The 27649-nt window shown below is 62.9% G+C and overlaps 1 protein-coding gene across 4 annotated transcripts in view; it reads left to right on the top strand.

The window, feature by feature from the left end:
• The window catches only part of TNRC18 (trinucleotide repeat containing 18), a 136727-nt gene that overhangs the window by 33042 nt on the left and 76036 nt on the right, over nt 1-27649 (top strand). For 3 of the 4 annotated variants that reach the window (XM_080671625.1, XM_080671626.1, XM_080671623.1), the window contains exons 1-2: nt 21835-22190; nt 24035-24467. In XM_080671625.1, the coding sequence (XP_080527751.1) occupies nt 24281-24467 (187 nt within the window). In that variant the 5' untranslated portion in view covers nt 21835-22190; nt 24035-24280. Of the gene's footprint in view, nt 1-21834; nt 22191-24034; nt 24468-27649 lie in introns of those variants that run through there. The other variant, XM_080671624.1, reaches the window with a different exon arrangement.

The following is a 27649-nucleotide window of genomic DNA, read 5'->3' as shown; positions in this document are numbered from 1 at the left end:
AGGATTAACAACAGCAACACACACACAATTTTTTAATTGAATTTAGAGAGAGGAAGGGAGAGGGACAGAGAGAGGGAAACATCGATGACAGAGAAATATTGACCGGCTGCCTCCTGATCCGGCAACCCCGGGCATGTGCCCTGACCAGGAATGGACGCTCAGCTCTGAGCCACACCGGCCGGGCCTAACGACCTCGTCTTGACTTGATTCCTCTGCAAAGACTCTATTTCCAAATCAGGCCCCAGCGCAGGCCCCGGGGTAGGACTTCACCGTATCTTTTGGGGGACATGATTCAACCCACAGCACTGGCTATGGGCTGCCTCCGCTCGAGGCTGCAGGCTGTGTCACTGGCCGAGGGCAGCGGTGAGGCGTCAGCGGCGCAGACCCACCGAGGCAGGAGCGGGTGCCGCTGGGGCCAGGGCTCTGGCCCTCACACGGGCTGGGCTGGCTCGTGTGGCTGCGATGAGGGAGAGGTGGCAGGGAGGGCACCGTCTGAGAGGACCTGCCTGTGGAGGAGGTGGGGCTGCGGAAGCTGGGGAACTGGCTGGGGACGGGGCGCTGGGTGGGCGGCTGCACAGGGTTGGGTGGTCCGGAGGCCCGGTGCAGGGTGCCAGACAGGCCCACGCAGTCCCTCCCTGAGCGGTTTCCCTCGGCAACGCGGAGGGGCCACAGCGAGGCCACGGCAATGGCTCGGATTGGGCAGCTGCCAGGGAAATGGGCTCCGTGATTTGTTCCCAGGGCACCTGGGGGCGGGGCCAGGGTAGCTCCTGGGGAGAGCCCTGCAGACCCCCCTCAGCCAGGCCCGGTGGGGACAGGGGCACAGTGTGAGGGCTGGGGCGGTTGGGGGGGTCTGGGAGGCCCAGACTCAGGGCACTGCCTGCTGCCCTCCAAGCCCCAGGGCACCTGTCGCCTTCCCTCTCTGCCCCCCCAGATCCTCCCCAGGGGGGCAGAACCCCCCGTGCAGAGCCCTTTGGCCCAGTTCATGAGGGGACAGTCAGGAGGGACAGACAGCGCCGGAGAAAAGGAACACACTCCACACCCCCTCTCCTCCCGCACCCCCGCCCTGCGTCGGGCGCTTCCAGACTCTCCTTGGGTGAGAAAAGTGAAATTCGGTTCAACACAGTGTTTATGGAAAACAGAATCTGTGCCCAGCGCTGGCTGAGCCGGGAGCTCAGCCCGGGAGCCCTCGGTGGGGGAGGCGGTGCTGGGACCCCTTCCCTGTGCCCCTGCTACTCCCCCTCACAGAGGGGGCCCTTGGGTGGGGCTTGACATGGATCCTCTCCCACCATGAGGCCAAAGGACCAGACCGAGGAGAGGTTCCTGCTGGCGGCAGGCAACCTTGGCCTTCCTTGGCCCGAGGACGCGTCGCTGCAATCTGTGCCTCTGTCTTCACACAGTGCGTGCACGTGCACATGTGTGTGCGTGCACCCGTGTGTGTACGTGCACATGTGAGTGCATGCGCATGTGCATGTATGTGTGTGCACACGTGTGTGTGTGTGCGCACCTTTAAGGACATTGAGTGTAAGGCCCACCTTAACCCTGGATGGTCACGTCTCCAGATCCTCACCTGAGTTACATCTGCAAAGACCTATTTCCACAGGGCCACACTCTGAGGTTCCAGGTGGACATTCTTTTGGGGGGACACCACTGACCCCCTTGGCTGTGGGGCAGGGCGATCAGCTGGGGTGGCTGCGAAGCCGCAGGACGAGAGGTGGCGAGCGATGCGGGGCAGAGTCGGGCCGGCTGCACTGAGGGCGCACAGTACTGGGGGCGGGGGGGTGGGGCGGGGGTTCTGTGTAATCGGTGGTGGTTCCTGCCTCCCAGCAGCCCCTCCAGGCACCCCCGCCCGCCCGCCTGCAGAACTGGGGCCCATGGGGCCGTGCGGGCTCAGAGGCGGGGCCCTGGGCACAGGGCTGGCGCCCATCCACCGTTCCTGTGGGCACCGTGGGAGGCACGGGGCCTCTGGGGGCCTCCCGCCCGGGCTAAACACGCTCTTAATTAAAACGGAAACTGGCATCGCGGGCAGGAGCTGACTCTTCCTTGGCAAGTGGCAGCCTTTCAGGTCCCGGAGGGAGCAGGTCTCCGGGGACAACCCGCTTCCAGGAGAAGCAGATTAAACTCCCACGTGCCCGGTCCGAGCACAGGCTCCCCGGCTCCCCGGCTCCCCGGCTCCCCGGCTCCCCTGCGGGCGGGTGGGGGAGGGGTCCTGGGGAGCCGGCGGGGATGGAGGCCACCTGCGGAGCCCTGTCCCCTCCGGGCAGGGGGGCTCGCGGCCCCGAGCAGGGAAGGATGTGGGGTGCGGACTGGCCTTGGGATTCCCTCACTCCCTGGTCCTCCTTCTCGGCACGTCACAGACGGGGACACTGAGGCCCAGAGACGGGCTGTCCCAGGCGAACCCGGCAATCGAGCAGGACCGGGCCTTGCGGTCTTGGCTCCTCACCCGAATGGAGCCCGTGGGCCCCGGGGTGGAGCCGAGGTGGAATTTCAGGCATGAGGGCGCAGCGCAAGGCATGTGCGGGGTGGGGGGGGGGGGCGGGGAGCAGGAGACACTGGTGCTGCCCCCACATTCAGGCCCCTCCACCCACCCCCGGCTCCGTCATCAGCGCCTCTGGGAACCCCCCTACTTCAGGGTGTGCGGCTCCCGCTCCCCGCCTGCTCCTCTGGGTGGGGGTGGCCGCCTGGGTCTGGGGAATAAGGTGCTTCCCCCCGCAGTCTCCGTCCTTGCCCAGAACTGGGGGCCCTGCAGCCTGGGGGGTGTTCGATGGCTCACAGGGCACAGGGCCCGTGGGGGCCTGCGTGCAGGGGCGCCCAGTGCGGGTCGGTCCCTTCCTGGTCCCCACCTCTCAAGCCCTCCTCCCCCGGTTCCCAGTAAGAGAGGCGGGGAGGAGGGCCGACTGACAGCCGAAGCCGTGGCCCATGGTCCCCGCGGCCCGTCGCCTCATTTCAGCCGCATTTCCTGCGCACCCCCCACGGGACATCACCTTCGACGGGCGTCTGCAGCCCCGCCACACGAGTGGAAGCCAGGGCCCCGGGCTCTGTGCGGGCTGGGCGCTCAGGTATTTAAACGCCAACACGAAGGAGAAAGGCGAGGGGCAGGGCCGCACGGCAGACAAAAGAGAGGCCTTGGCTGCTATTTTAAACCAGCGCCCCCGCCAGCCGGCCTTGCCCCCACCCCGTGTCCGAGGCGCTGAGGGCTGGGGTGTGTGTAGTGTGGCAGCCGCTGGCGTGGGTGTGGAGAGAGCCCAGAGGTGGGGATTGGCCCTCGTGCCTCCCCGGCCCCCCCAAGGCCCTGCGGGGCGGCTCCCGATCAGCAGCCGCTGCAGCCAGCAGAGCACCTCCCAGGGGCCGTCGGGGGTGGGTGGGGGGCTGGCTTTCTTCCCGGGGGGTCGCAGGGCAGGAGCAAGCCAGACTGGCCTGGGTGCTCCCCGCTGGGGGGCAGGGGTGACAGGCACTCGGCTTGGCGGCCCTCCCCCCATTTCAAGCCCCACTCCCCACTGGGCACCACTCCCCACTGGGCACAGGGGTCACTCCCAGTCAGATGCCCCAGAGAGCTCGGCAGGCCTGGGCCCATGGGCTCACGGCTGCGGGCGCCCCCCAGGCGCTGGTGACCGGACACCTCCCGTGGCCTCTCCACGGCTGCGTGGTGGCCCAGGCCGCGTGGCTTCCTCACCAGGGACTGGGTCCTGGAAGCTGTGTGGCTTTGGGGACCCAGCCTAGGCCACTGGCCGTCTCATGCGACACTTCCTTCTCTGGGCCGAGCGGTCACAGGCTGCCCTGGTCACAGGGAGGGGGCTCAGACGTCACCTCGTGATGGGGGCGGGGATAAAACGTGGGGGGGCCCGTCCTGGTTAATCCTCACCGGAGGACATTCCCCATTGCCTTTTATTTATTTATTATTTTTTAAAAAAAATATATTTTATCGATATTTTACAGAGAGGAAGGGAGAGGGATAGAGAGCCAGAAACATCGATGAGAGAGAAACATCGATCAGCTGCCTCCTGCACACCTCCCACTGGGGATGTGCCCGCAACCAAGGTACATGCCCTTGACCGGAATCGAACCTGGGACCCTTGAGTCCGCAGGCCGACGCTCTATCCACTGAGCCAAACCGGGTTCGGCTCCCATTGGTTTTTAGAGAGAGTGGAAGGGAGGGGAGATACACAGAGAGAGAAAATGGATGTGAGAGAGACACATCGATTGATTGCCCCCTGCACACGCCCCGACCAGGGCCAGGGATCGAGTCCGCAACCCAGGTACGTGCCCTTGACCCGAATCAAACCCGGGACCCTTCAGTCCGAAGGCCAACACCCCATCCACTGAGCCACACGGGCTAGGGCTGGGAGCCCATTTTCAAAACTGCCAGTGGCCAGACTCGGGGCTCCCCTGGGGGGATGCTCAGCGCCACGGGGAGGAGGAGCCGTGAGCCCGCGCCTGGGGGCCGGTGCGCCGGAGCCCGCACCGCTGCTTCCCAGGCCCTCGCAGCTCCCACAGAGGAGGCAGTTTAACAGGGACAGTTATTCTCTCTACACCCAGAGGCCGAAGTCCGAAATGGGGGTGTCAGCCCTGGCCAGGCCCCCTCCAAAGGCTCCGGCAGTGGGGCGTCTGCTCAGGCCTTTCCCCGTGTCTGGTGGAGGCCTGTGCTCCTGGCTCGCGGATGCGTGGCGCCCGTCTCTGCCCCGCCGCCACATGACTGTCACCCTCAGCACGCGTGTCTGTGTGGGGCTCCCAGGTCCTGTAAGGACTCCGCCACTGACACCCGGTGTGACCCCATCTCAGCTGCGTCTTCACCGTAATCATCTCAGTGACATCCACAGAGACCCGCCTGCGGCGTAAGCTCCCTCCTGAGGGTCCGTGGACAGGAATTTGGGGGGCACCCTGCCCCCACCCACGGCCCCGGAGACCACGGCCGCTTCCCGCCGGGAGGCTGAGGGGCCCCGTCTGAGCAGCACCCGCGGGTTACCCGCCTGCCTTCCCCGCCCAGCCATTGCCCGCGAGGATCCCCGAGCCCTGGCTCCGCGGTCTGGGCCGAGGGGGTGAGTCTGACAGCAGGTGAGATGTGATCAGGCCCCCGGCCCTTCGCCCAGGCCGGTCCCCCCACCGCCCGGGAACCCTCGCCCGCTGCTCTCTGCAGCCGTCGAGCGCCCTCACGCCGGGCTCAGGTGTGATGGGCCGAGCTGCGGCCCTGAAATGCCTGTGCTGCGTGAGTCTAACCCTGCTCCTCGGAAGCAGTAGTTGGAGGTGAGGCCTTGAGGAGGTGATTCAAGTACAATGAGGGGCCCTGGCGGGGTAGTCAGGTGGTTAGAGCGTCGTCCCGATACGCCAAGGTTGTGGGTTCCGTCTCCGGTCAGGACACACACAAGAATTAACAAGGAATGCATAAATGAGTGGAGCAACGAGTCGATGTCTCTCTCTCTCTCTCTCTCAAATCAATAAATAGAAATTTAAGAGGCATCCCTAGCTGGTGTGGCTCAGTGGATAGAGCATCGGCCTGTAGACTGAAGGGTCCCTGGTTCGAGCCCCGGTCAGGGCACATGCCTGGGTTGTGGGCTCCATCCCCAGCGCAGGGCGAGCAGGAGGCGGCCGATCCATGATTCTCTCTCCTCATTGATGTTTCTCTCTCTCTCCCTTCCTCTCTGAAATCAATAAAAATATATTTAAAAATATTTTAAAGGCAAAAAAAAGTAAATTGAGGCCAGTGGGGTGGGACCCTGTCCCATGTGAACGGTGTCCCTGTAACGCGAGAAGAGGACGCAGGCGCGCGCGGGAGGACCACGTGGGGACACCGGCGGCGGCAGGTCCGTTCCTGTGCGGCCTCCCGCGGGCCTGTGGTCTCGGCACCGCGGCCCGAGCCCCGACGGGCGTGTGGGGCGTGAGTGCCTGGACGCCCACAGGGTGAGGGTGCGGACGGTCCTGCCGCACGAGGCCCAGCAGGTGTCCGTGCAGAACAGGCTGCGTCGGGGTCGAGGCCAAGAGAAAGGGCAGCCAAGGGCTCTGAGGGCGGGGCCGGGGCTCTGAGGGCGGGGCCGGGGCTCTGAGGGCGGGGCCGGGGCTCTGGGGGCGGGGCCCGGGCTCTGAGGGCGGGGCCGGGGCTCTGAGGGCGGGCCCGGGGCTCTTGGGGCGGGGCTCGGACTCTGAGGGCGGGGCCGGGGCTCTGAGGGCGGGGCCGGGGCTCTGAGGGCGGGGCCGGGGCTCTGGGGGCGGGGCCCGGGCTCTGAGGGCGGGGCCGGGGCTCTGAGGGCGGGCCCGGGGCTCTGGGGGCGGGGCCCGGGCTCTGAGGGCGGGGCCGGGGCTCTTGGGGCGGGGCCCGGGCTCTGAGGGCGGGGCCGGGGCTCTGAGGGCGGGGCCCGGGCTCTGAGGGCGGGGCCGGGGCTCTGAGGGCGGGGCCCGGGGCTCTGGGGGCGGGGCCCGGGCTCTGAGGGCGGGGCCCGGGGCGCTCCCCACGCGCTCCTGTCTGAGGCTTTACAGGGGCGCCCGCGAGGCTCAAGATGGACGTGAAGACATTCAGAGCCCTCCCCACGCCTCCCGCCTCCCGCCTCCCGCCTCGGGGACACTCTGTCGTCGCACCCAGGCTGTGTTCGGGGCTTTCCCCGACACCCCGCGGACCGCTGGCCTCTCTCCCCGAGCTGGGGCTCCCCGAGGGCAGGGACTAGGGGTGCCCCTGTGTCTCCAGCGGCCCTGGCCAGGCACGTGGCCTGTGCTTTCGGATGGAGGCTGGAGACAGGAAGGGCCGGGAGTGGCCCGGTGCCCTGGTCCTGGTGAGCGAGCCGGGCCCCTGAGACCCACCAGCCTCACATCCCACAGGCAGGAGCTGCTCGCCCTCCCGAGGGGGTCCCATGTCCACCGTGCGTCTGGGAGCATGGGGCCTGGAGGACACCGGTGAGCAGGGCAGCTGGTGGAGGCCCACGTGGACGATGCGGGTGGCGGTGTGTGCGACGGCTGTCGGCAGGCCCCTCGCATAGGACACGGGTCCACCCCCCCCCCCATCCCTGCCCTTGAGGCCTTTCTGGCACACCCAGAGCGGAGAGCAGAGCCCTGGGGAGCCGTGGAAGGCGACGTGCATGGTGCCCTGTGCCCAGCACCCATTTCACAGACAAGAAGACTGAGGCCGAGCAGGAGCACAGAGGAGGCGGAGGAAAAGAGCTGGGCTTTGCTCCCCAGCCGCCCTCCTTGTATCCCAGCGCTGTCCCCCGTCCTTCGTGACTTTGGAGACCATGACCCATTCGGGCGCCCCGCCGCCTCCAGCCAGGGCTGGCTTCCGGAGTATTCCGAGCCTCCAAGGCCGCCTCTGATGGGTGGTGAATTGAGTTGCCTTGTAATTTGTACCTTGAGGACCAAGATATGGTTGTTGCCAGAGGAGAACGGAAACCAGCTGTGAATAACTCCTGTGCTTTCAACAAAACACCAGTAAAATGAAGTTTACATAAATACACTCAACCCAGCCAGGCACGAAGGGAGAAGACACCCCGCACATCATCTGAGGGGACTCCTGGGTAGAGGGCTGGGCCTCCTCTGCGTGGACGGGACAGGCCCCAGCGCACAGTGGGGCTGCAGGGCAGCCGCAGGGACGGCACCTGGGACGGAGGCCTAGCCTGGCTCTCTCCCCTCCCGGCCCAGCATCTGTGAGCCAGGCGGGCCCTGCTGGGAGACCTCTGGACATCGCACAGGCTGTTCTTTCCGCTTGCAATGCCTGCCTCTGCTTCCCTAGCAAACTCCTATTCATCCTTGAAAACCCAGTGTCATTTCATTCCTTCCCTGGGTGGACACGCACTGGTCTGGGGGCTGGGCGTGGTGGGGGGCGTCTCTGGTGTGGGCTGTGTTCTGGAAGCGCAGGTTTGTGGGTGCCCCTCCCCAATTCATATGTTGAGGTCCTAACCCCTGACGTGGTGGCATGAGGAGGGGGCCTTTCGGGGGTGACTAGATCATGAGGGCGGAAGCCTCATGAATGGGATTAGTGTCCTTGTTACATGGATGCCAGAGGCTCCCTCCCACAACCCCCAGGCCTACAAACCGGGAGGCGGGCCCTCGCCAGTCATGGAAGCTGCCGGCGCCTTGGCCGGGACTTCTGGCTCCAGAACTGCGAGAAGTGCGTTCTGTGTTCACGCTGCCCGGCTCTGTTACAGCAGCGCCGGCTGACTGACCGCGGAGACAGTGTCCCAGGGGAGATGGGCCATTGGGCGGGACTAACACAGCCATCAGCAGCCCAGGGCAAGGCCCTCTCCGTCACCACTCAGCTGCGTGACCTTGGACCGTCCTTCCCCTGTCTGGGCCTCTATTTCCACATCATAACTAGACCCCCCTCTTGGAGCCCTAGGTTCCAGCCACCCCCTTAAAATGGAGAGGCAGCGACCTGGGCACAGGGCCTGCGACAGCGCGGTGTGGCCCCGGGCCACGCCCAGGCGGCCGGTGAAGGCCTGGCAGGGCACTGGGCCAGAGGGAGGGGTCGGGTGTGTCCTGGCTCTGGGACCAGGGGGAAGGCCAAGGGCCCAAGGCCGATGCGAAAGGCTGAATTGTGTGCCCCCCAAAGTACGTTAAGGTCCTGACCTGTGGACCCTCAGAATCCGGCCTTCCTCGGAAACAGGGTCATTGCGGATGCGACCATGAAGATGAGGTCACACTGGAGGAGGGGGGCCTTTAACTCAACAGGACTGGGGTCCTTAGGAGAGGAGAGAGACACACGCAGAGGAGGGGGCCACGTGGAGGCAGCACGGGGGGCGCCACGTGATGTGGGCGCGGGCACTGCGGCTCCCAGGATCGCCGGCCCCGCAGCAGCCGGAGACGGGCCAGGAGTCTCCATCTCAGCCCCCAAGGACAGACACCCTGTTGACACCTTGATTTTGACGTCCGACGTCCTGATCTGCGAGAGGAAGTTTCTGTCGTCTGAAGCCACCCAGTTGGGGGCCAATTGTCCCAGCAAGACCAGGAGGTGACACGCTTGGCCCAGTCCCGTCCTGTCCTGTCAGGAAGCTTCGGGGCTGTGGCCGAGACCGGCTGGCCAGGGGCGCTGAGTGCCTGCTGGTACCAGCCCTCACCAGTGGGGGGTGAGTGGTGGTCAGCCTGGGGCTTGGGGCTCCGGGCCCCTAGGCTCCCCTAACACATGCTAGGGATGGTTCCCAAAGGTGAGCATCTCGGCTGCCATCTGCACCCCAGCACAGGTACCCCCTCACCTGATCCCAGCAAAGGAGGGCCATCCATCCCCACTTTCCAGGCAGGTAAACTGAGGTTCAGAGAGGAGAAGTGGCTGGCTCCGCAGTCCAGCTCCTTCGGTCATTGATCCGCGCCCGCCTGCAAGGGCAGCCTGGCTAGGGACGGGCAGAACGGAGTTCCATCCAGCTCGGCCACCTGGTGTGACCCGGGCATCGCAGACCCCAGCCTTGCTCATGCAGCTCTGAGGACTGCCCTGCCCTGATGCCCAGCTGGCGGGTGTGGCGCTGGCTGAGTGGGACCTGGCCGGGGTGTTGCCGGCCAGAGCATCGTTAGAAGCCCTTCAGAGCACGTGGCCGCGGGTCCCCACGTGAGCGTCCCAGCATGGGGTCATGGCCCCTCCCAGCGCATGGGGTCATGGCCCCTTTTCTGACCTCGACTTGGAAGTCACAATGTCACTACCCGGTGTCCGGTTATAAGACTCAAGGTCCCGCGGCCAATGGGAGGAAGGTCAAGGCCACGCTGTAGAAGGAGACATTGTGTGGCCAACCTCAGAGGATACAATGTGTCGGCCTGAGCTCCGGAAGCCAGGCGGTGCCTAGAGTGGCAACTGATGTCCCGCAACTGAAACTGTGACCTGGTGCAGTCGGGGGAGCGACAGAGCCAGAGGAGAGGAGGGGTGGGGTGCGGGAGAAGGTGCTCAAGGCCTGTGGCCCGCAGTCCTGAGTGGAGTTTGGCCTCTTGGGAAGGCCGCGTGGTCTCATCCGCCAGCCCCTCGGCCGGTCTGAGGTCTTGGCCTTGGAGAAGGGCTCGCTGGGGGGCTCCTCTGTGGTGTTTTCTGTCCAGCTGCACCCCCTTTAGAGTCCCCCCTCCCCCCGCCCCCCTAGAGGAAACTGATGTTCGTGGGAGAAGAAGGAAAATTGAGAGGGAGAGGGAGAGAGCCGTGTCCTTCCGCACCTGCAGGGGTCATTCTTTTTTTTTTTTTTTTTTTTAAATATATTTTATTGATTTTTTACAGAGAGGAAGGGAGAGGGATAGATAGTTAGAAACATCGATGAGAGAGAAACATCGATCAGCTGCCTCCTGCACACCTCCCACTGGGGATGTGCCCGCAACCAAGGTACATGCCCTTGACCGGAATCGAACCTGGGACCCTTCAGTCCGCAGGCCGACGCTCTATCCACTGAGCCAAACCGGTTTCGGCCAGGGGTCATTCTTGTTGAAGGCAGCTGGGTGCCAGCCACTGCCAGCTCCTTCCTCCTCGGGGTCGGGCCTGCGCCGTCTGGCCCGCCGGTTCCCCTGGCCCTGTCCTTACCCTGTGTCAGGGTGCGTGTCCCCCACACTTCCGGTTCTGTGTTGAGCGACGGTCCCACTGTACGCTCCATGGGACAGGACCCTGGCCTGTCACTTTGTCAGGGCCTAGTACAGGGCCTGACCCGGTCGGTGTGTGTTAAACACGCGTGGATAAATGCGAGGAAGTCGGTGTGTGGCCTCAGGAAGACGGTCACCGTCAAGGTGTCCGAGCTGAAGGGGTGGCTGAGCAGGAGCTACACACGAGTTGCAAACCGTGGCCCCGCAGGCGCCCCCCCAAGTGTTTCATTAGGGTCAGCAGAGGGTTCAAAGAAGTGCCCGGGCCCCAGGCCGCACCGCAGCACAGCGGGCCGTGCCCTGGAGGGCCGCCCAGGCTCAGCGCAGACGTGTCGGGAGAATACATCTTTCTGTGTCGTGCGGGGGGGATTTTGTCACTGCAGCATCACCGAGCCCGTTCTGACTGATACAGCGGCTTCGCACGCACCACGGCACACCCCTGGCCGTCCCACTTCCGCTCCCCTGTCCTGCCTGACTCTGTGGGTCTCTAAGTCCGGGGTAACGTATTAGCTTGCCGGGGCAGCCGTAACAAAGGGCCACGAAGCGGGCGATGTCAACCACAGATGTGCATTGTCTAGCCGCGGTTCTGAAGGCCAGGGGCTCAAGGTCCAGCTGTGGGAGGGTGGTTCCCGCCAGGCTCTGAGGAGGATGTGCTCCACCCCCCCCTCCCCCACTTTGCCTGGAAGGTGGCTGTCCCCTTTCTGTGCTTCACAGCCTTCCCTCCGTATCTCTGTCCCCTTCATTCAGGACACCAGGCACAGCGATGAGGGCCCCCCTGCTCCCGTGTGACCTCATCTTAACTTATTACACCTGCAAGGACCCTATTTCCAAGGGAGGTCACACTCCGAGGTGCTGGCGGCGAGGACCTGAACATACCAACGCTGGGGGCGTGCACCCATACCAGAGGGCCTCCTGGAGGTGGGTCTGTGCAGCTGGGCCAGGTGAGCAGGCTGGGCAGGGGAGTGTGAGGGGGAATGCAGGCATTTCCTTCCTGGCAGGACTGGTTCTACAAGGTTCTTTTTATTTATTTTTTAAAATATATATTTTTTATTTCAGTGAGGAAGGGAGAGGGACAAAGAGTGATAGAAACATCAATGATGATAATCATTGATTGGCTGCCTCCTGCACACCCCCTACTGGGGATTGAGCCCACAACCCAGGCATGTGCCCTTGACTGGAATCGAACCCGGGACTCTTCAGTCCACAGGCTGACGTTCTGTTCACTGAGCCAAACCAGCTAGGGCTTACAAGGTTCTTTTTAAAAAAATCTTTATTGTTGAGATTATTACAGATGTCCCTCTTTCCCCCCCATGACCCCCTCTACCCGTTTCCCGCCTCGCCCCTGGCCTTAGCCACCCTGTTGTCTCTGCTCATAGGTAGGTAGTGCATACACTCATGTAAGATCTTTGTTTAATCTCTCCCCGCACCCCACCCCCCTCCTCTTTGGGAATTGCCAGCCTGTTCCATTTCCATGCCTCTGATTCTAGGTTATTCACCAGTTTATTCTGTTCATTAGATTTCTTATTCATTTATTTTGACTTTTAGATTCAGTTGTTAATAGGTATGTATTTGTTGCCATTTTGTTGTTCATATTTTTTATCTTTTTCTTCTTCTTCCTCTTCTTAAAGAATACCCTTCAGTCTTTCATGTAATCCTGGTTTGGTGGTGATGAACTCCTTTAGCTTTTTCTTGTCTGTGAAGCTCTTTATCTGACCTTCAACTCTGAAGGATAGCTTTGCTGGGTAGCGTAATCTTGGTTGTAGGTTCTTGCTATTCATCACTTTGAATATTTCTTGCCACTCCCTTCTGGCCTGCAAAGTTTCTGTTGAGAAATCAGCTGACATTCATATGGGTGCTCCCTTGTAGGTAACTGTTTTTCTCTTGCTGCTTTTAATATTCTCTCTTTGTCTTTTGCTCTTGGCATTTTAATGATGATGTGTCTTGGTGTGGTCCTCTTTGGATTCCTTTTGTTTGGGGTTCTGTGCACTTCCTGGACTTGTAAGTCTATTTCTTTCACCAGGTGGGGGAAGTTTTCTGTCATTATTTCTTCAAATAGGTTTTCAGTATCTTGCTCTCTCTCTCCCTCTGGCACCCCATAATTCGGATGTTGGTACGCTTGAAGTTGTCCCAGAGGCTCCTTAAACTATCTTCACATTTTTGGATTCTTTTTTCTTTTTGCTCTTCGGGTTGGGTGTTTTTTGCTTCCTCATATTTCAAATCCTTGATTTGATTATCAGAATCCTCTATTCTACTGTTGAATCCCTTTATATTATTCTTTTAAAAAATATATTGATTTTTTTACAGAGAGGAAGGGAGAGGGATAGAGAGTTAGAAACATCGATGAGAGAGAAACATCTATCAGCTGCCTCTTGCACACCACCTACTGGGGATGTGCCCGCAACCAAGGTACATGCCCTTGACCGGAATCGAACCTGGGACCCTTCAGTTTGCAGGCTGATGCTCTATCCACTGAGCCAAACCGGTTAGGGCTGTATATTATTCTTTATTTCAGTCAGTGTATGCTTAATTTCTGACTGGTCCTTTTCCATTTTTTTTTGGAGGTTTCTAGAAGATTCTTAAGTAACCCTAAAACCGTGGTTTTGAGCTCTGTATGTAGTTTGTTTTCTTTCATTTGTGACATGTTTCTTTGTCTCCACATTTTGGCTGCTTCCCTGTATTTGTTCCCATGTATGGGGTAGAGCTGCTGTGTCTCCTTGAGTTGGTAGAGTGGCCTGTGTAGTAGGTGTTCTCTAGGGCCCAGTGGCTCAGCCTCCCAGTCACCTGAGCTGGGAGCTCTAGGTGCACCCTGTGTGGGCTGTGAGCACAGACTTGATTGCTGTTGGTGTCACTGGGAGGAATTGACCTCCAGGCCAATTGGCTGTGGGGACCAGCTGTGACTACAGTGGGAGAGCTGCTGTGCAGGAGACACCCCTATGGGGCAGGACTTGCTTCAGTGGGGCTTTGGTGCTCACTGAGTCTGCCCCTTGAGTGTGTCGCTATGGATGTGTTGAGTTGTAATCTGGTGTGGTCTGACACTGACCACTGGGTGCACTGGCTCTTGGGTCTCCAGGGAGGTGCAAAGTCAGCCACTGCCTGGGGCCACCTGGCAGGAGCTATAGCGAGATCTGCAGATTCCTCCTCCTTGTATAGGGTTTGGAAGTGCCCAGATGAGGCCCAGCTGTGAGGCAAGGCAGGCTGATGCTGGTGCTGGATTTTGGGCCTTTTATTGACAGGTTTGGGGCTCCCTGACCCAGCTGCGGCTTGTTGAGAGATTTTAGCCTGAGCAAGGACAGGCCATTCCTATGCAAAAGCCGCTGCACACAGCGTGGGTGGGGTTGTACATTGGATGAGGCGGGTCTCAGGGAATCCCCAGGGTGGAGCAAGCAGAAATGGCTGCCAGTCAGCCCTGTGACTGAGGAGCTCTCAGCATAGGAACAATGGTCCCTGTGAGCACCTGTCAGGAGAAAGCCACCCCGAGTTCCTGACTGATGTTAGACAATCCAGTTCCTCCTCGTATGTGTCTTGTTCCCCAGAGCCTCGCCCGGCACTAGAGCTCAGAGGAAGCGGGACCTTGTAAGTTCAGTTTGTGGGGCCGGCCTTTTCAGAGGAGCAGCTGGGTGTCCAGCAGCCTCTGTCACTGAGCCCCAATCCGCACTGGTTTTTACAGCCCGTGGTTATGGGGGCTTCTCTTCCCAGCTCCGGGACCCTGGGCTGGGGGCCTGGTGTGGAGCTGGGACCCCTTGCTCCTCACGGGGGGGCCTCTGCAGAGACGATCTCCCTCCCGATTAAAAAAGGGGCCCTCGTGGGTGCCGGACCAGCCCGTTCCGCACCTCCACACCTCCTATCCGTCTCAGGGCGCTTCCTTCTTTATTTCTCTAGTTGTGGGACTTCCATTCAGCCAGCTCTCCCGCGGGTCTGGGTGATGGCTGCTCTGTCGTTTAGTTGTAATTTTGATGTGGTTGTGGGAGGCGGCGAGTTTGCCGCCGCCGCCATCTTCCTCCCCTCTCTTTAGAAGGTTCTTAAGAGACTTGTGACTGCAGAAGATGTGGGAGCGCCTGTGTGCCTGTGTTGGGGGGTGGGGGTGCCTGGAGACACACGGAGAAAGTGGGGGGTTGGGGGGCTGCGGGAAGGGGGCTGTCAGGCTTGATCTTCGTGCGTTTGTTTTTGACTTGATGCTGACTCTGGAAATGGATTGATGTGGGGGTGGGGGCCGGGGAGGCAGACAGCAGAGGGAAGCTTTCAAAGCTATAGCCATGGGAAATGTTTTTCTTTTCTGCTTGAAAGAAATGCCAAAGAAAGTTTTTTTTTTTTAAAGGGAAGGTGGTGAAGAGAGAGTGAGAGAGACTGTGTGTGTGTGTGTGTGTGTGTGTGTGTGAGAGAGAGAGAGAGAGAGAGAGAGAGAGAGAGAGAGAGACATCCTGGGAGCCTGTGGGTGTGGGATGCTCTCTGGAGCCTGAGCAGAGATGCCACCCCCTGGGCCATCAGGTGGAGGCTGGGCTTGCTTGCTGCCACCCACCCCGCAGGGACCCTCTGAGAGTGTGTCTATGACAGGGGCACAGGGCGGGACAGACTGGTGTGCAAGCAGCAGAAAGAAACACCCAGGGGTTGAGTGTGTCAGAACCAGAAGCCTTGGGGAGACAGGAAACGGGACTCCCCAGGTGCCCTGCGGGGGGTGGCCATCAGGTAGGGGAGACTCAGGGCCAGGCCTCCTGAACCCCTAGCACAGCCCCTCCAGCCAGGAATGTGCCCTGGGCAGCCTGACCTCATGTGGCCCCAGGCCAAATGGACTCCCACTGACCTCTGACCTGTCACCTCCCCTGAGGCGAGGACAGGGGAGGCCCTAGATAGAAGAAGGTAGAGGATGGATGGGCCAGGGCCGTAAAGGGGGTGGCGGGGTGGAGTGGGTTCTTGCCGGAGCGGCTGCCTTCTCTAAGCTGGTCTGGTTGGGCCGGGGCTCCCAGGGGCGCTGGGCTCCCCATCTGTCCCCAGCCCCCACCTGCCCAGCTGCCACCTCTCAGCTGTGTGAACACGTCACCTCTGTCTGCACCTCGGGCTTCTCACCTGTGAAACTGCAGCATCGGCAGAGGCCCACCAAGCCGGCTCAGGAGGGGGGGGGCGATGTGCACAAGAGGAATGCTCAGACATGAAAGGGAACTGGGAGGGTCTGCAGGCAGGGCTGGCGGCCTGGATTGGAGGGGGCCACGTGGGTCAGGGCAGTGGAGAGGGACCGAGGCCCCCTCTGGGAGCCAGGCTGGCGGTGGAATGTCTCCAGGATTCTCAGCTTGCACAGGCCTGCCACGGAGGGCTTCGGGGGCCCAGCACCCCAGTGGCAGCAGAGGCCGCAGCCCCCTCCCGGGGGCAGACTCCCCACCGAGGCCAGCGCCCCTCCCCCCGCAGGCAGCCCCTCCCCCCACACGTGCTGCCAAGCCCTCCATTAGTCACTCTGGCACGGACATAACACGAATCCCATTAGTCACACCCGCACAGACTCGCCTGCAGAACACACCCAGGGACGCCCAGACAAAGGCGGAGGCCCCCAACAGGTCCTGTTTACCCCTCTATCTTCCCAAGTGCCTAGAACCCTGCAGGCACCCCACGAACACGTGGCCCGCCTCCCCCAAAGCAGCCAGTTCCCACAGTAAGTTCCCCACAACCAGCGCTGAGGGCTCCCCCAATAACCACAGTCCCCCCACCCAGACGCTCCAAACCTCCCCCATCCCCTCTGGACACACAAGTACCACGGTGGATGCCCACGAATGCCCCTGGCCACCCCCTCTTCTGCCTCTCCGGAGGGGGCGCGGCGGGCATCGGGTCCCCCCTCCCCAGGCCTGCCCCGCGACGTCTAGCAGGAAAGCCATTCCCCAAGGTCAGCAGAGCGCTTCAGCGGGCGGCGGGAGGGGTTGCTGGCGGTTTGTTTGGAGAAATGCTATCGCTCTCGGATTCCGGGGGAGAAAGGCGCTCACGGTGGACTTTAACCCTGGGCTGCAACCGCAGCGCTTTGTTTTCCGAGGCGCTTCCTGGAGCGCAGTGGCGGGGTGGGCGGGGGTGGGGGAGGGTGCGGGGGTGGCGCGGGAATGTGGCTGGGCGGCCTCTCCGCTCTGGGGCTGCGGCCGCTGCCCTGCCCGCTGAGGCGGGCGCTCAAAACCCGCTGGGCCCGGCCTCGGTCCTTCCAAATGTGCTGGGAGTTCTGAGGAGGAGCCGAAGCTCCCAGGGTGAGCGCCTTTGGGAGGGCCCTGAACCCATCCCGAGGCACCCGGGGGGGCGGTGAATGCTCCCTCTTCCAAGGCTGCCCCCACCCTCAGTCCTGAGCAAAAGCTGTGTGGGAGGCGGTGGTCCCTGGCCCTGTGACAAAGAGACAGTGCTGGTGGCTTTAAGCCTTATGATTGCAAATGCACCCTCTCTGGGCGCCCCCGGACTGTCCAGGTAGAAAGACTGCCTTCCCTACCAGGCTGCCACCAGCACCCCACGATCCCTCCTTTCCAGGTGCTGGGCTATTTGCAGGAAAGCGGGTGGCCGACTAGGGCCCCAGTGGGGTGGGTACCCTGGGCATGGAGGGGAAGATGGGCTGGCGCGGGTGGGGAACCAGATGAGCCCCACCTCCAGGTGCGGCGCCCCAAACACCCTGCTTGGCCCTCACAGCGCAACAAAACAACAAAACAAAACAAACACACCACAAACAAAAACCCCTCCCGCATCCAGCGCGGGCAGAAGGCGCGAGTAAGGCAGGGTCTTCCGAAAGGGGCGGCAGGCTGGGTTCTGAAAAGCTGCTCAGACCCTGATCCCGCCGTCTCTTCTGGACAGCGCGGGTGACCCCGCAGTTGGGCTCAAGCGGGTGGCCGCTCGCCCACCCCAGGCTCACCGAGCCTTCAGAGGAGTAAGTGCCCGGCCCTGGCGCCGCGACCCCAGGCCGCGATTCAGTGAGGCCCGGCGACTGCGGGATGGATGTGGCGGCACGTATTCGGAGAGGCCGTTCCCTCTCTTCGGCAAAAGGGGAGGCTCTTGGCTTGACTCCCCTCGCAGTCTGGGGGTCCCCAGGCCGTGACCCGGAAAGCAGGGCGCCGGGTGCGGCCCGGGATGCCAGGCCAGCCGGGAGCCTCCGCGCGCGAGCAGCGGGAAGGAGGGTCCGCACGGAGATTTATGGCCACAGCCGGCCCCCTGCGCGCCGTGAGCGTTTCCGTCCTCTCCGAGCCAAGCGGTGGAGTGGAAGACGCGACCCGGGCCGGGAAAAAGCCGGGGCCAGAGATGGAGCCGAGAGGCGCCGGGATCCGCCGGGCGGGCCTGGAGCTTCAGCCCCGGCTCTGCCCACCGCGCGCCCTGGACCCGTCGGAGCGCTGGCGCCGAGTCCCTGGTGGTCCTGGAGGCCTGGGGCTGCTCCTGGCTGGGCTGCCGACCTCCGGACGCCGAGTCGGTGTTGGGCCAGCAGCAGCAGCAGCAGCAGCAGCAGCACGGGGATGGCGAGCGTGGCTTTCCCGGGCCGGACCTCTCCGGGTTTTAGCGGCGTCCGGGCCGGGAGCGCCCTGGGTGCAGGACCTGGGACCTGGGCACTGGAGCTTAAAAGCCGCGGCCAGTCTTCCCGGCGCGCAGCCGAGGGGAGGGAGCCTGGCGGAGCGCGGGGACTGCGGGCCTTGTCGGGAAACGCGGTTCGGGGCTAAGGGGGGCGGTGGCTCGGGGGTCCTCGCCTAGGAAAGGAGGCTGTTATTGGTTTTTCCCGGGAAGGGGTAAGGGAGGAACATAGCCACACGGCCAGCAAGGCGGGGTCCTGGGAAGCGCCGGGTTTGGCCCTGAATAGAGGGCGCCGAGCGGCCCGACCCTGGCGCAGCTGGGCTCAAGGTTGGCCTGTCCTTCGGTCTGAAAACAAAGGGGACACTTTGTCAGATGGGCCGCCACGGAGCCGGGGCCGGCGGCCTGGGATACACAAAGGCCTGGGCTCTGGCGGCCCCGGCGCAGGCATGGGCGGGCTCTGCGGGAACAGGTTTGGGGTTGCGAGCCCCCTCCAGCCGATTTTCCGCTCAGTCAGTGCAAACACACACATGCACACCCTGCGCCAACACTCCTGCTGGCCGCGCGCCGCCGAGTAGACGAAGAATGTGGGGGGAGGGGACGAAGATGGCGGCCGGGCTGCTGGCCGGCCCCGCCGCTCGCGGAGCGCCCAGGCCTGGTTAACATTTCGGGGTGGCCCACTAGAGCGGGGAGGGCTTTTCCCGAGACCCGGAAGGCCGGCAAGGGGTGCCCCAGAGGCCCCTGCGCGGCGAGGGTCTGCGATGGAGCCGGGCAGCGCCCACTACCCGGCCGGGGATGTCCCCCGCCCTAAGATGGCTCCCGGCCGCTGTTTATCCGGAGACTGCGGGGCCGCCCGGGCGTGGGGCCGGGAGGGGGCGAAGATCGGGGCGCGCACGGGGCTGCCCGCTCCGCACCCCACGCCCGCTGCAGCTCGGAGAACCGGCGCGGCCCCCGTCTGTCCAGTCGTGCCGCCCAGGGAACCAGGAGCCGCCGCCGCCGCCGCCGCCGGCCCTGCACCCGAGCCGGGCCCCGCGGGTGCCGTGTGTGCGCGCAGGGAGAGCGGCGCCAGGGGCCGGGGTCCACAAAGGCTTGGGAAGAAGGGCTGGGGGAGGGGGCCTCGCCTGCCCCGAACCACGGCCCTAATGAAATGCAGGCTCGGCTCGCCGCGCCGAGGAGGCGCACACTTGGAAAATGCAAGCGCCATTGGCAAATCCAGGGCAAACAGGCAGAATTTTTATTAGCAACTAAATGATTTATGGCACACATGCCCCGCCGTCACAATTACGGCGTCTTGGAGCATCCAGGGGTGAAAACATTAAACATTTATAAAAATAGGGTTTTGTTAGTTTCCACCCTGCGAGCTCTTTGTGTTCCCCACCCCAGCTCTCAAGACACATTTTTTCCTTGCGCTATATTAAAAGAAAAGAAAACATTCCAGACCTGGGCGGAGACAAGGGGTGAGGGGAATCGGGGCCTGAGCTCGGAATATTGGGAGGGCAACGCGAGGGGTGGGGAAGCGATGGGGCTCTGGAGTGGGAGGGTTTACAAGGAACCCACAAAGGCCTCAGGATAAGACTGGAGGACGCTCGGCGCCCACCAGGGCTGCGCCCCCGCGCTCGGCCCCTTCCCCTGCCGGGCCTTCCAGCAGCCTCGCCAGCACAACGGCGTTTATTTTATTTCTGCAGCCACCGCCCCCCCTCCTCCAAGGAACACAGACACAATACCTCCTTTCTCTCCCCTCACCCCTCCTCTCCGTCTTTGCTCCTGGCTGCCCGGGGCTGCCCCGGGAGCCTCCCGCTGCCCCGGCCGCCACTGAGACCTGCGCGCCCTGCTCCAAGCGAGGACACCGCCGCTAGTTCCCCTCGGATTCGGCTATTTTAGTTCCTTTCTTCTTTCCTTCTCACCCCTCCTTCCTCCCCCCGCGGAGCTTCTGCTTCCAAAAGAGGGCAGCCTAGAAACCAGCGCTGGAGGCTTCAGGAAGGGCAACTTGAAACTGTCCTCAAGAGGCTGAACTTTTCCCCCAAATTTATTCTGGAATTAAATTAGCTCCAGTTAGCTCTGGACGCTCACCCCTCTTGTTTTCTAAAAGTGGATAAAAGAAAATAGAACTAATGGGCGCTAACCAGCTAATTCCCCCCTCTCCCAAGAAAAGTTGCCTTAAAATTTATTTTAAAAAAATAGAACAAGCAATGCCAAACGCTGAGTCCGCAGTGCGGGGCGGGGGCGGGGGGGGGGACGTGTGTAAGAGCGGGGTCCTCTTGTTTTAATTAAAATCCAATAAAAAAATCCAATCACCGCGGTAGCTCTCCGAGGCTGAATCGGCAAGGATTTCTGCCCTTCCAAGCTTTCTACTGAGGGTACGTAATGCCGGCTGCGGAGAGGGTGCGGGGTCTCTCCAACATGCCGCATCCGCACTCCTCACGCCAGCAGCCAAGTAGGTTGCGGCGGGCAGCTCCCGGCGACTCAAACCAGAAAGGATTTTGCTGAAAAAGCAAAATAAAAGTACAAAGTCTGGGGGATTGAGTCTCCCCTCCCCCTCAGGCCACCGCGGCTAGCCAAGCACTTTTTGGGCTTGGCTGCTGCTTCCTCTGAGCTCAACAGATTTTTTCCCCACGGTTTCACCCTCCCTGGAGGGGGCGCGGCGGATGGAAGGCGAGAGAGGCCCCCAGCCAAGAGGTTTTTAATATTACACTTTAATAGGTTTCAGAAGGCCCCGTGGAGAAATGCTAATAGGCTGAAATGTCAGAATCGAGAGGGAGTCAGTTCGCGCTCAGCCGATCTAATCCTTTTTTCTGCTCTGATTTTTTTTTTTTTGGGGGGGAGGGAAAAGGTGGGGAGTGCCCACGCAAAGAGAGGCTTTGGGGAGGGGCGCACGGTGCAAAGCACCGCAGCCCCGTCTGGGGCCGTGGGGGGAGCGCGCCCCAACCCGCGTTTCTATAGGAACCCCTTTTAGAAGATTAGAGACTCACCCGCTGCCGGCCGCCGAGGCCTCTCCAAAATATTAATCAGTAACCATCTGACACCGCATTTCAGGGAGGGACCCGCAGGCCTGGGCTAGGAAACCGACCTTCTCGCCAGCCCATCCTACCTAACCGCGCTGCTGGGGGGAGAGGGAATGAATCGCTGCTTTGTTTTAAAAGGGGGGAGGGAGGAAAAAGCAGCCCCAGTCTGTTTTGGCGTCGCCACCGCGCATTCTAGAAGGCGCGTCCCAGGGGTGGTGGGGGACCGGAGCCCCGGGCGCGGGGTGCAGCCTGCGGGGCCCCAGGCCCTTCCCGGTTCGCTCGGCTTGTCACCTCCTCCTGCGAGCAGGAAGCTGACAGGCGGTCCATTAAACCGCGCCTTGCAAAGCCCAGGATTGCGGCGACAACCATCTTCCTCTATTTTGATCACTAAGCCCAGACGCTGGGGGAGGGGGAGGAAAAGGGAGGAGGAGGAGAAGGGGGGGGGTTGTCGGAGCTGGTGGAGGGGGAGGGCTGCCTAGAAACGGCCCGGAAAAATTCTCACCACCAGTTTTGATCATTCAGCCCCGCCGAGGGGAGCCTGGAAACTGCTGGAGCCCCCAGGTCCGTAATTGGTTTTATAGGAATGGCTGAGGGCCAAGGTGTTTACATGCGCGTGACTGGCGGCGCGCGCGGCCAATGGGTGGCGGCCGGGGGCCTGCCCGGGGGGAGGCGGGCACCCGGGAACAATGCGTGTTTCTTCCGTGAAGAGTGCTCCCCTCCCCCAGCCGCCCCTTTCCCTCGCCCTCCCCCCTCCGCTGGCTTTTTTTTTTTTTTTTTTTTTTTTTTAGATCCAGCGAGAGGAACTTGAAAGGGGGGTTGTGTAATGTACCTTTTCCAATCCCGGGCTGTATATGGAGATTTGGGATTCTTTAAACCGGCGCTACCTGGATTTTATTAAAAAGCTGGGAGCTCGGCGGGAGGAAAGCTGGCTTTTCCGGGGGCTGCGGGAGCCCGGCCGCGGGAGGGCGGAGGAGTTGGCGCGCCAAGAGCTCGGCCCGGGGAGCGGTTTTCAACCAAAAAAAGGAAAGGCGGGCAAAAAGTGTGAGGAGGCTGCGGGTGGCGAAGGGGAGCAGCGGCCGTGGGATGGCGGGCAGCACGGGCGCCTAGCCGCGCCGGGAGCCGGGCCGCCAGCGGAGTCGCCGTCGCCAGACCCCGGAGCCGGGAGCCCTGCCGCGCCAGGTATGCCGCCGGGTCGCACGCCTGCCCCTGGCCGGGCGCTACGGTCTCCAAACTTCTCCAGCTGGCCCTCCACCCCACTTCACTCTCCGGGTGTGCCGGGGATCCCCGCCGCTTTCTGGGGATCGGGACCGACGAGGTGGGGGCGCCTTGGGAGGGGTAAAGGGTGGGGGTGAGCCGCTGCTCCCCGGGCTCCCCACTTGAGCCCCCAGCCCTGCTCCAGCCCTCCCAGCCGGGTCCAGGGGCGTCGATTCCCTTCTCGGTTCATGGCAGGCAATGGAGCCAGAGACGCCGAGACGTTTTCGATTATAGACTGTTTTTAATTAAAAGCCGGAATTCAGCCATTTTAACTACATTTAAGAGGGGAGAAAAGTAGGGAGAACGCAGCGGATCCCGCAGATGGCCGAGCCAGCTGCTCCACCAGAGCAAGGGTGCTCCGGGGGGCTTCGCCTCGACTCCCCCAAAGTGGGGCGCCGGGGCATGCCCCAGAGCGTTGGCTTTTAAAAGAGAGCTGCACAGAGAACATTGTTTTAAAAATCACGGGAAGCTCATCGCCTCCTTAAGACACGTATCCTCGGATGTGGCGATTTTAGATTTTTCCAAAGTAAACGCGGATCTGGTAACCAGAGCCTGATGGGAGGGCAGGAGGAAGAGGGTGGTTGTAACCAAAACCAGGTTAAAATAAGCAAAGTTGTGGAGGAAGGCTGGAGAAGGAGGTCGGGGGTTGGCGGCCAAAGGGTCTGCAGCGCGGGGCGCAGGGCAGGCGCCGGGAGGGAGCCGGGGGCTTTGGCGTGATCGGCGGCTCGAGGAGCGCCCGGCCTCCCGGAATCAGGAATCCGAGCTGCTGCGGGCAGACCGAGAGCGAGGGCAGGATTGGCTCCAAGACCCCCCTCCCGCCCCCACGGGAATCTTCAGCGGACAAATCTTTTAAACAAACAGCCTTAAACTGGAACTACAGGGGATTTACCCAACGCTGGGGGAGACGCCCCTCAGCGCCAAGGTTTTCTTTGTGGGTTATTTTTGGGGGTTGGGGGAAGCTTGGGTAAGAGCCAGACCCTGGAGCCCCTTCCTTCCTCTCTGACACCCCCCAGACCCCCGCGCCAGGCCACGTCCTCGGGCCGCAGGATTCCCAGGCCCGGGCGTTGGAAAATGAAACCAAAGCCTGTTTGGAAGGATTCTTTCCAGTCCTCGGGCGAGAATGCCACGTCTCGGGTCCTCGGACTCAAGACTCTGCAACCCTCAGTGGCCCGAGGGGGCCGCGAGTCCCTGTAAAGAACGATAACCATCTTTGCATCCTCTCTCCCGAGAAATCCCGGAGTTGGGCTCCGAGCGACGAGCTCAGGGACACCAAACTCAGTAGAGGAAGGCGAGGGCCTCCGCGGGTTAAACATTAAACTTTCCGGATCAGATAGTGACACAGGGTTAGACAGTTGGAACGGCTCTTGGAAAGGTTTCCCGGCTTTGAAACCTCGGAGCATGTGAGGCCCAGGAATCAAACCCACTTTGGAGATTTGTATTTGTGCGGTACGGGCGCGGTGGAGGGGCCTCCCTCGATGTTGGGAGGACCGACCGGCGAACCGCCTAGCAGAGTCGGGCTGGTGCGCAGCGCGCCACCCGCCACTTGCCCGGTCGGGCCGGCAGCCCGCAGCCGCCAGAGGAAGGAGTATGTATTTTTACATTTTATGGAGAAGGGGCTGCTCCCGATTTCATGTCTGGCCACCACATCCGCAGCCCCCGACCCCGAACGGCAAAACGACTTTCTGAAACTTGTTTTTGTTTTTTTCCTCCCCCTTTTTTTCTTTTCTCCCTTCTATTTCTCCCGCGGCCCGACTCCTCTCCCCGCCAAGACGCCGAGTGCGCCGCCCCGCGCAGCTCCGCCTGGCCGCCGGGAGGGGCCCTACGACCGACCGCTCGGGCGCCCCGGGCCGCGGGCCCGCCGCTGAGCGCAAGCCCCGCTGGCCCCCGCCGCCATGCCCGCCGCGGAGCCCCCGCCGCCCGAGGACTCTGGGACTACGCCAAGGCCGAACTTTTAGGTCCCGCTGAGCGAGGCCCGCGGGCCCGGTGGGGGGCTGGCTGCGGCACTCCCGCGGAGGATGGATGGCCGAGACTTCGGGCCCCCACGGTCCGTGCACGGCCCCCCGCCGCCGCTGCTGTCCGGCCTGGCGATGGACAGCCACCGCGTGGGCGCGGCCACGGCAGGACGCCTGCCCACCTCGGGCTTGCCGGGCCCTCTGCCGCCAGGGAAGTACATGGCCGGCCTCAACCTCCACCCGCACCCGGGTAAGTGCCCTGCGCTGTGCTCGCCCCAGCTTGTCTCCCCCGGATCCAGAACACAGTATTTGTTCTGTTCTTCGTGACCGGGATGTGGCGCCTCCCTCTATCTCGGCCGGTCCGTGGGGGTGCGGGCAGTCTCAGCTCCCGAGGCGGGGAGACCCTGGGACCAGGGCCGAGGCCAGTCCGGAGGCGCTGGCGGAGAGGGCTGCGCGGCTCCGCCGCCCCCGGCGCGCCAGGCCTCCCCAGGCGCACTCCTTTGCCGAAATTGGAGCCACCAGGGACGATTGCAACCCCGGAGCCCCTGCGTGAAGCTGGGATTTTCAAAGTCTGGGCGAGAAAAGAACAAACAAGTCCCACATCCTTCGGGACATCGTGTCCGGAGAGCTCCAGTCTGTCTCTTGGCAAATGCCCTTGCCCGCGCCCGTGGGCCCGGTTCCGTTCCTGGCTCCTCCGCTCCTGCGGTGCGGGCTCTCCGGCCAGCCCCGAGCGCCTGGGGGTGCCGGGAGGATGGCCCCGGCCCTGGACCTGGGCCTCAGGCGGGTGGGCGGCGGACCTCGGGAGACCCCTGGCCCACCCCCCCACGGAGAACCGCAGTTCCAGGGCCCACGCCCCGGTAGGACAGCAGCAGCGGCCCGGGCCTCGCGAACCCCTTGTTCTCCCGCGGGAAGGTGTGTGCGGCGGGGACGCAGAAACTGGGCCGCCGCCACCGGCACGGGGGGAGGAAGCGGATAGGGTCGGGCTGGAGCGGCGGAGAGAAAGGCTGAGGCTGACATGTAATTCCGGAGGAGGTGGCCCAGAGACGCAGCGGCCTCGCTCTTTCCTGCGAGGGGCTGCCCGGGCTCGTGGGGACGGCGCGGCGAGGGAGAAGGGGCCCCGGCGGCCGCTCCCGGGGGCAGTGGGGAGGGAGTCTCCGGGCCCCCCGGCCGCCCGAGTTGCCACCGGCCTCCGCCTGGGATCGGTCCCTCCTGCCGGGCTGCCTCCGGCCTCGGTGCCCGGCATTTCACGGGCTTCGGCTGGTGGAAACCTCCCGTCCCCCCTCCACAGTGTAGTCCCGGGCGCGTGGGTTCTCAGGGAGCCCCGATGCTGCCCTCGGCCGCGGGTTCTGGGAGGACACCGGCTACTGCGCTGCCCCGGCCCTGCCCACGGACCCTGCCCGCCCGCCCGCAGCGCTGCCGCTGCCGGGTTTGCCTTGTCTCTCCGGTTTTTCTCCGGGAACTTTTCAGGAACTGGAGTCCCGGGACCAGCTGGACAAAGGGCCTTTGTGAGGCACCGGGCGGGGGAGGGGCGGCTCGGGGACGGGACGTGGAGATCCCCTGGCAGGGGTGCAAGGACCGGATTTCGGTCGAGGGCACGAGGGTCCCCCGAGAGTTGGGGGCTGCAGTCCGCCCCCCGGGGGGGGGGCCTGGAGGAGGGTAGGGAAGGGCCGGAGACCTGAGAGGAAGGAGGGGCAGCCCTGGGTACACAGAGCCGGCTGGCTGCCCTCTTTGGTGCCCCTGCAGGGCCGCGGTAATTTTGTTTGCATGTCTTTAGAGCTCAGGAGGTCTCCCTGCCCAGCCTGGGGCGGAGGGGGGGGGCTGGGGGGGGCAGCAGGGGTCCGCAGGGTCCTTGCTCTGTTTCGGAAAGTGAGGGGAGAGTGCGCTGGGGACTCCCCGCCGAGCTGCCGGGCGCAGAGGCCAAGGGCTCCCATCTGAAGCTGTGAAAACAGCCCCTACCCCCAGGCGCCCGAGGTTGACCCCTCAGTCGGAAGGCCCAGCGCCCATGGGGTAGATGGGGAGGTTGAGGCGGGAGCGGGAGGCGGCTGGCCGGGGAAGCCCAGCGGGAGGTGGCGCAGGGCCTGCCTCCGCCTCGGGAGTTGGGAGCAGCCTCGCTTCTGCGTTCTCTGCGGCTGAGGTCATGAAGGAAATAGCAGGCGGCAGGCCCGCTGCCAGGGCTCCAGCCACCCCAGGGCCCGCAGCACCCAGGAGGAGGGCAGGGTAGGGGCCGGCGCTGCCCCCACCTCGAATGGCCGCCCGCCCGGAGACCTCGGGGACCCCAGAGCAGAGCCCTGTGTAAATCCCATTCGCCAGGAGGTGGGGAGCTGCTCCCCATTCACTGCTTGGGTGGGGCTGGATTACAGATTCTTCCACCCAGCTTCCTGCCCCCCCTTTTTTCAGGGGGCGCAGGTGCTACATTTTCTCTTTCAGCGCTCTCGCCTTGGCGGTCCGCTCCTTGGGTCTGGCCAGGCCATCAGCCCCATCTTTGTTTATTTTTGTCCTGGGAAGCCGGGAGAGGCCGAGCCGTTTGCCGGGGGTCACACAGCAAGGGAGTGCGAGGCCATCCCTTTACCTCCTGGACTCCGTCCGTTCTGGACGCCAGCGCGGGTGGGGGTCCTGGCTGACCCCAGGCGCCGCCCTGGGAGGCCGCGCTGCCCTCGCTCCTGTGAGGGGCCCCCGGCTGCTGGGGATGCTGGCCCCCCATCCAGGGAGGTGTTGACAGGAGAGTGGCTGAGCGAGGGTCTCGGGAGGCGCTGCCTTCTGCATCACGGGTGTAGGCTCTTCTGCAGAAGAGGGGGTGAAATCGGGAACAAATGGGATTTGGGATACAGGGTTACCCTTCCCATAACCTTGAGTATCGATACATACATTGGCCCCAAATGTCCACAGCCCTCAGAGGAACGGACAAGTTGGGGACAAGCACCTGGTGGGCCGGCCTCTGCTCTGGGGGTAGGAGGCAGGGACTCAGCCCTCCTCAGTTGCAGTGAAAGAGCTATTAGCAGAATGTTGTACTTGGATGTTGGTCCTCCCTGCCCCCACACCCTGGGATCTGTGAGTGGGGAGTGGGAACCCAGGATCAGGGCTTTGGACTGGGCCATGGACAATAGGGGGCCACAGCCTCCCTTCTCCGGGGTCAGTGAGCTCTCTCTCTCTGGAATTCAGCCCCGCAGCCTCCTGGGATTGATTTTAAAAGGTTAATCAGTGTGGGCTGGCTGGTGGAGTGATGTGATCGCAGCGATAAGGGAGATTTGCCGGGCTGCTTCCTCCTCTGGCCTGGGGGAGGTTCTGGAATCTGGAAGATCCTCTCTGAGCTCCCTGTCCTTTGCACTTTCCCTCCTGGCTCGTTCATTTACTCAGGAATGATTTCCAAGGGCACTGCGCCGGCCCAGCAGCCACCAGGCCGACAGCAGTCTTCGCCTCCATGGCATCGCAGGC

This window comes from Plecotus auritus (genome assembly GCF_963455305.1).
Source record: "Plecotus auritus genome assembly, chromosome: 6".
Taxonomy (NCBI): Eukaryota; Metazoa; Chordata; class Mammalia; order Chiroptera; family Vespertilionidae; genus Plecotus; species Plecotus auritus.
Note: the sequence above shows the minus strand (reverse complement) of the source record. Positions and strands in the feature narration are given on the sequence as shown.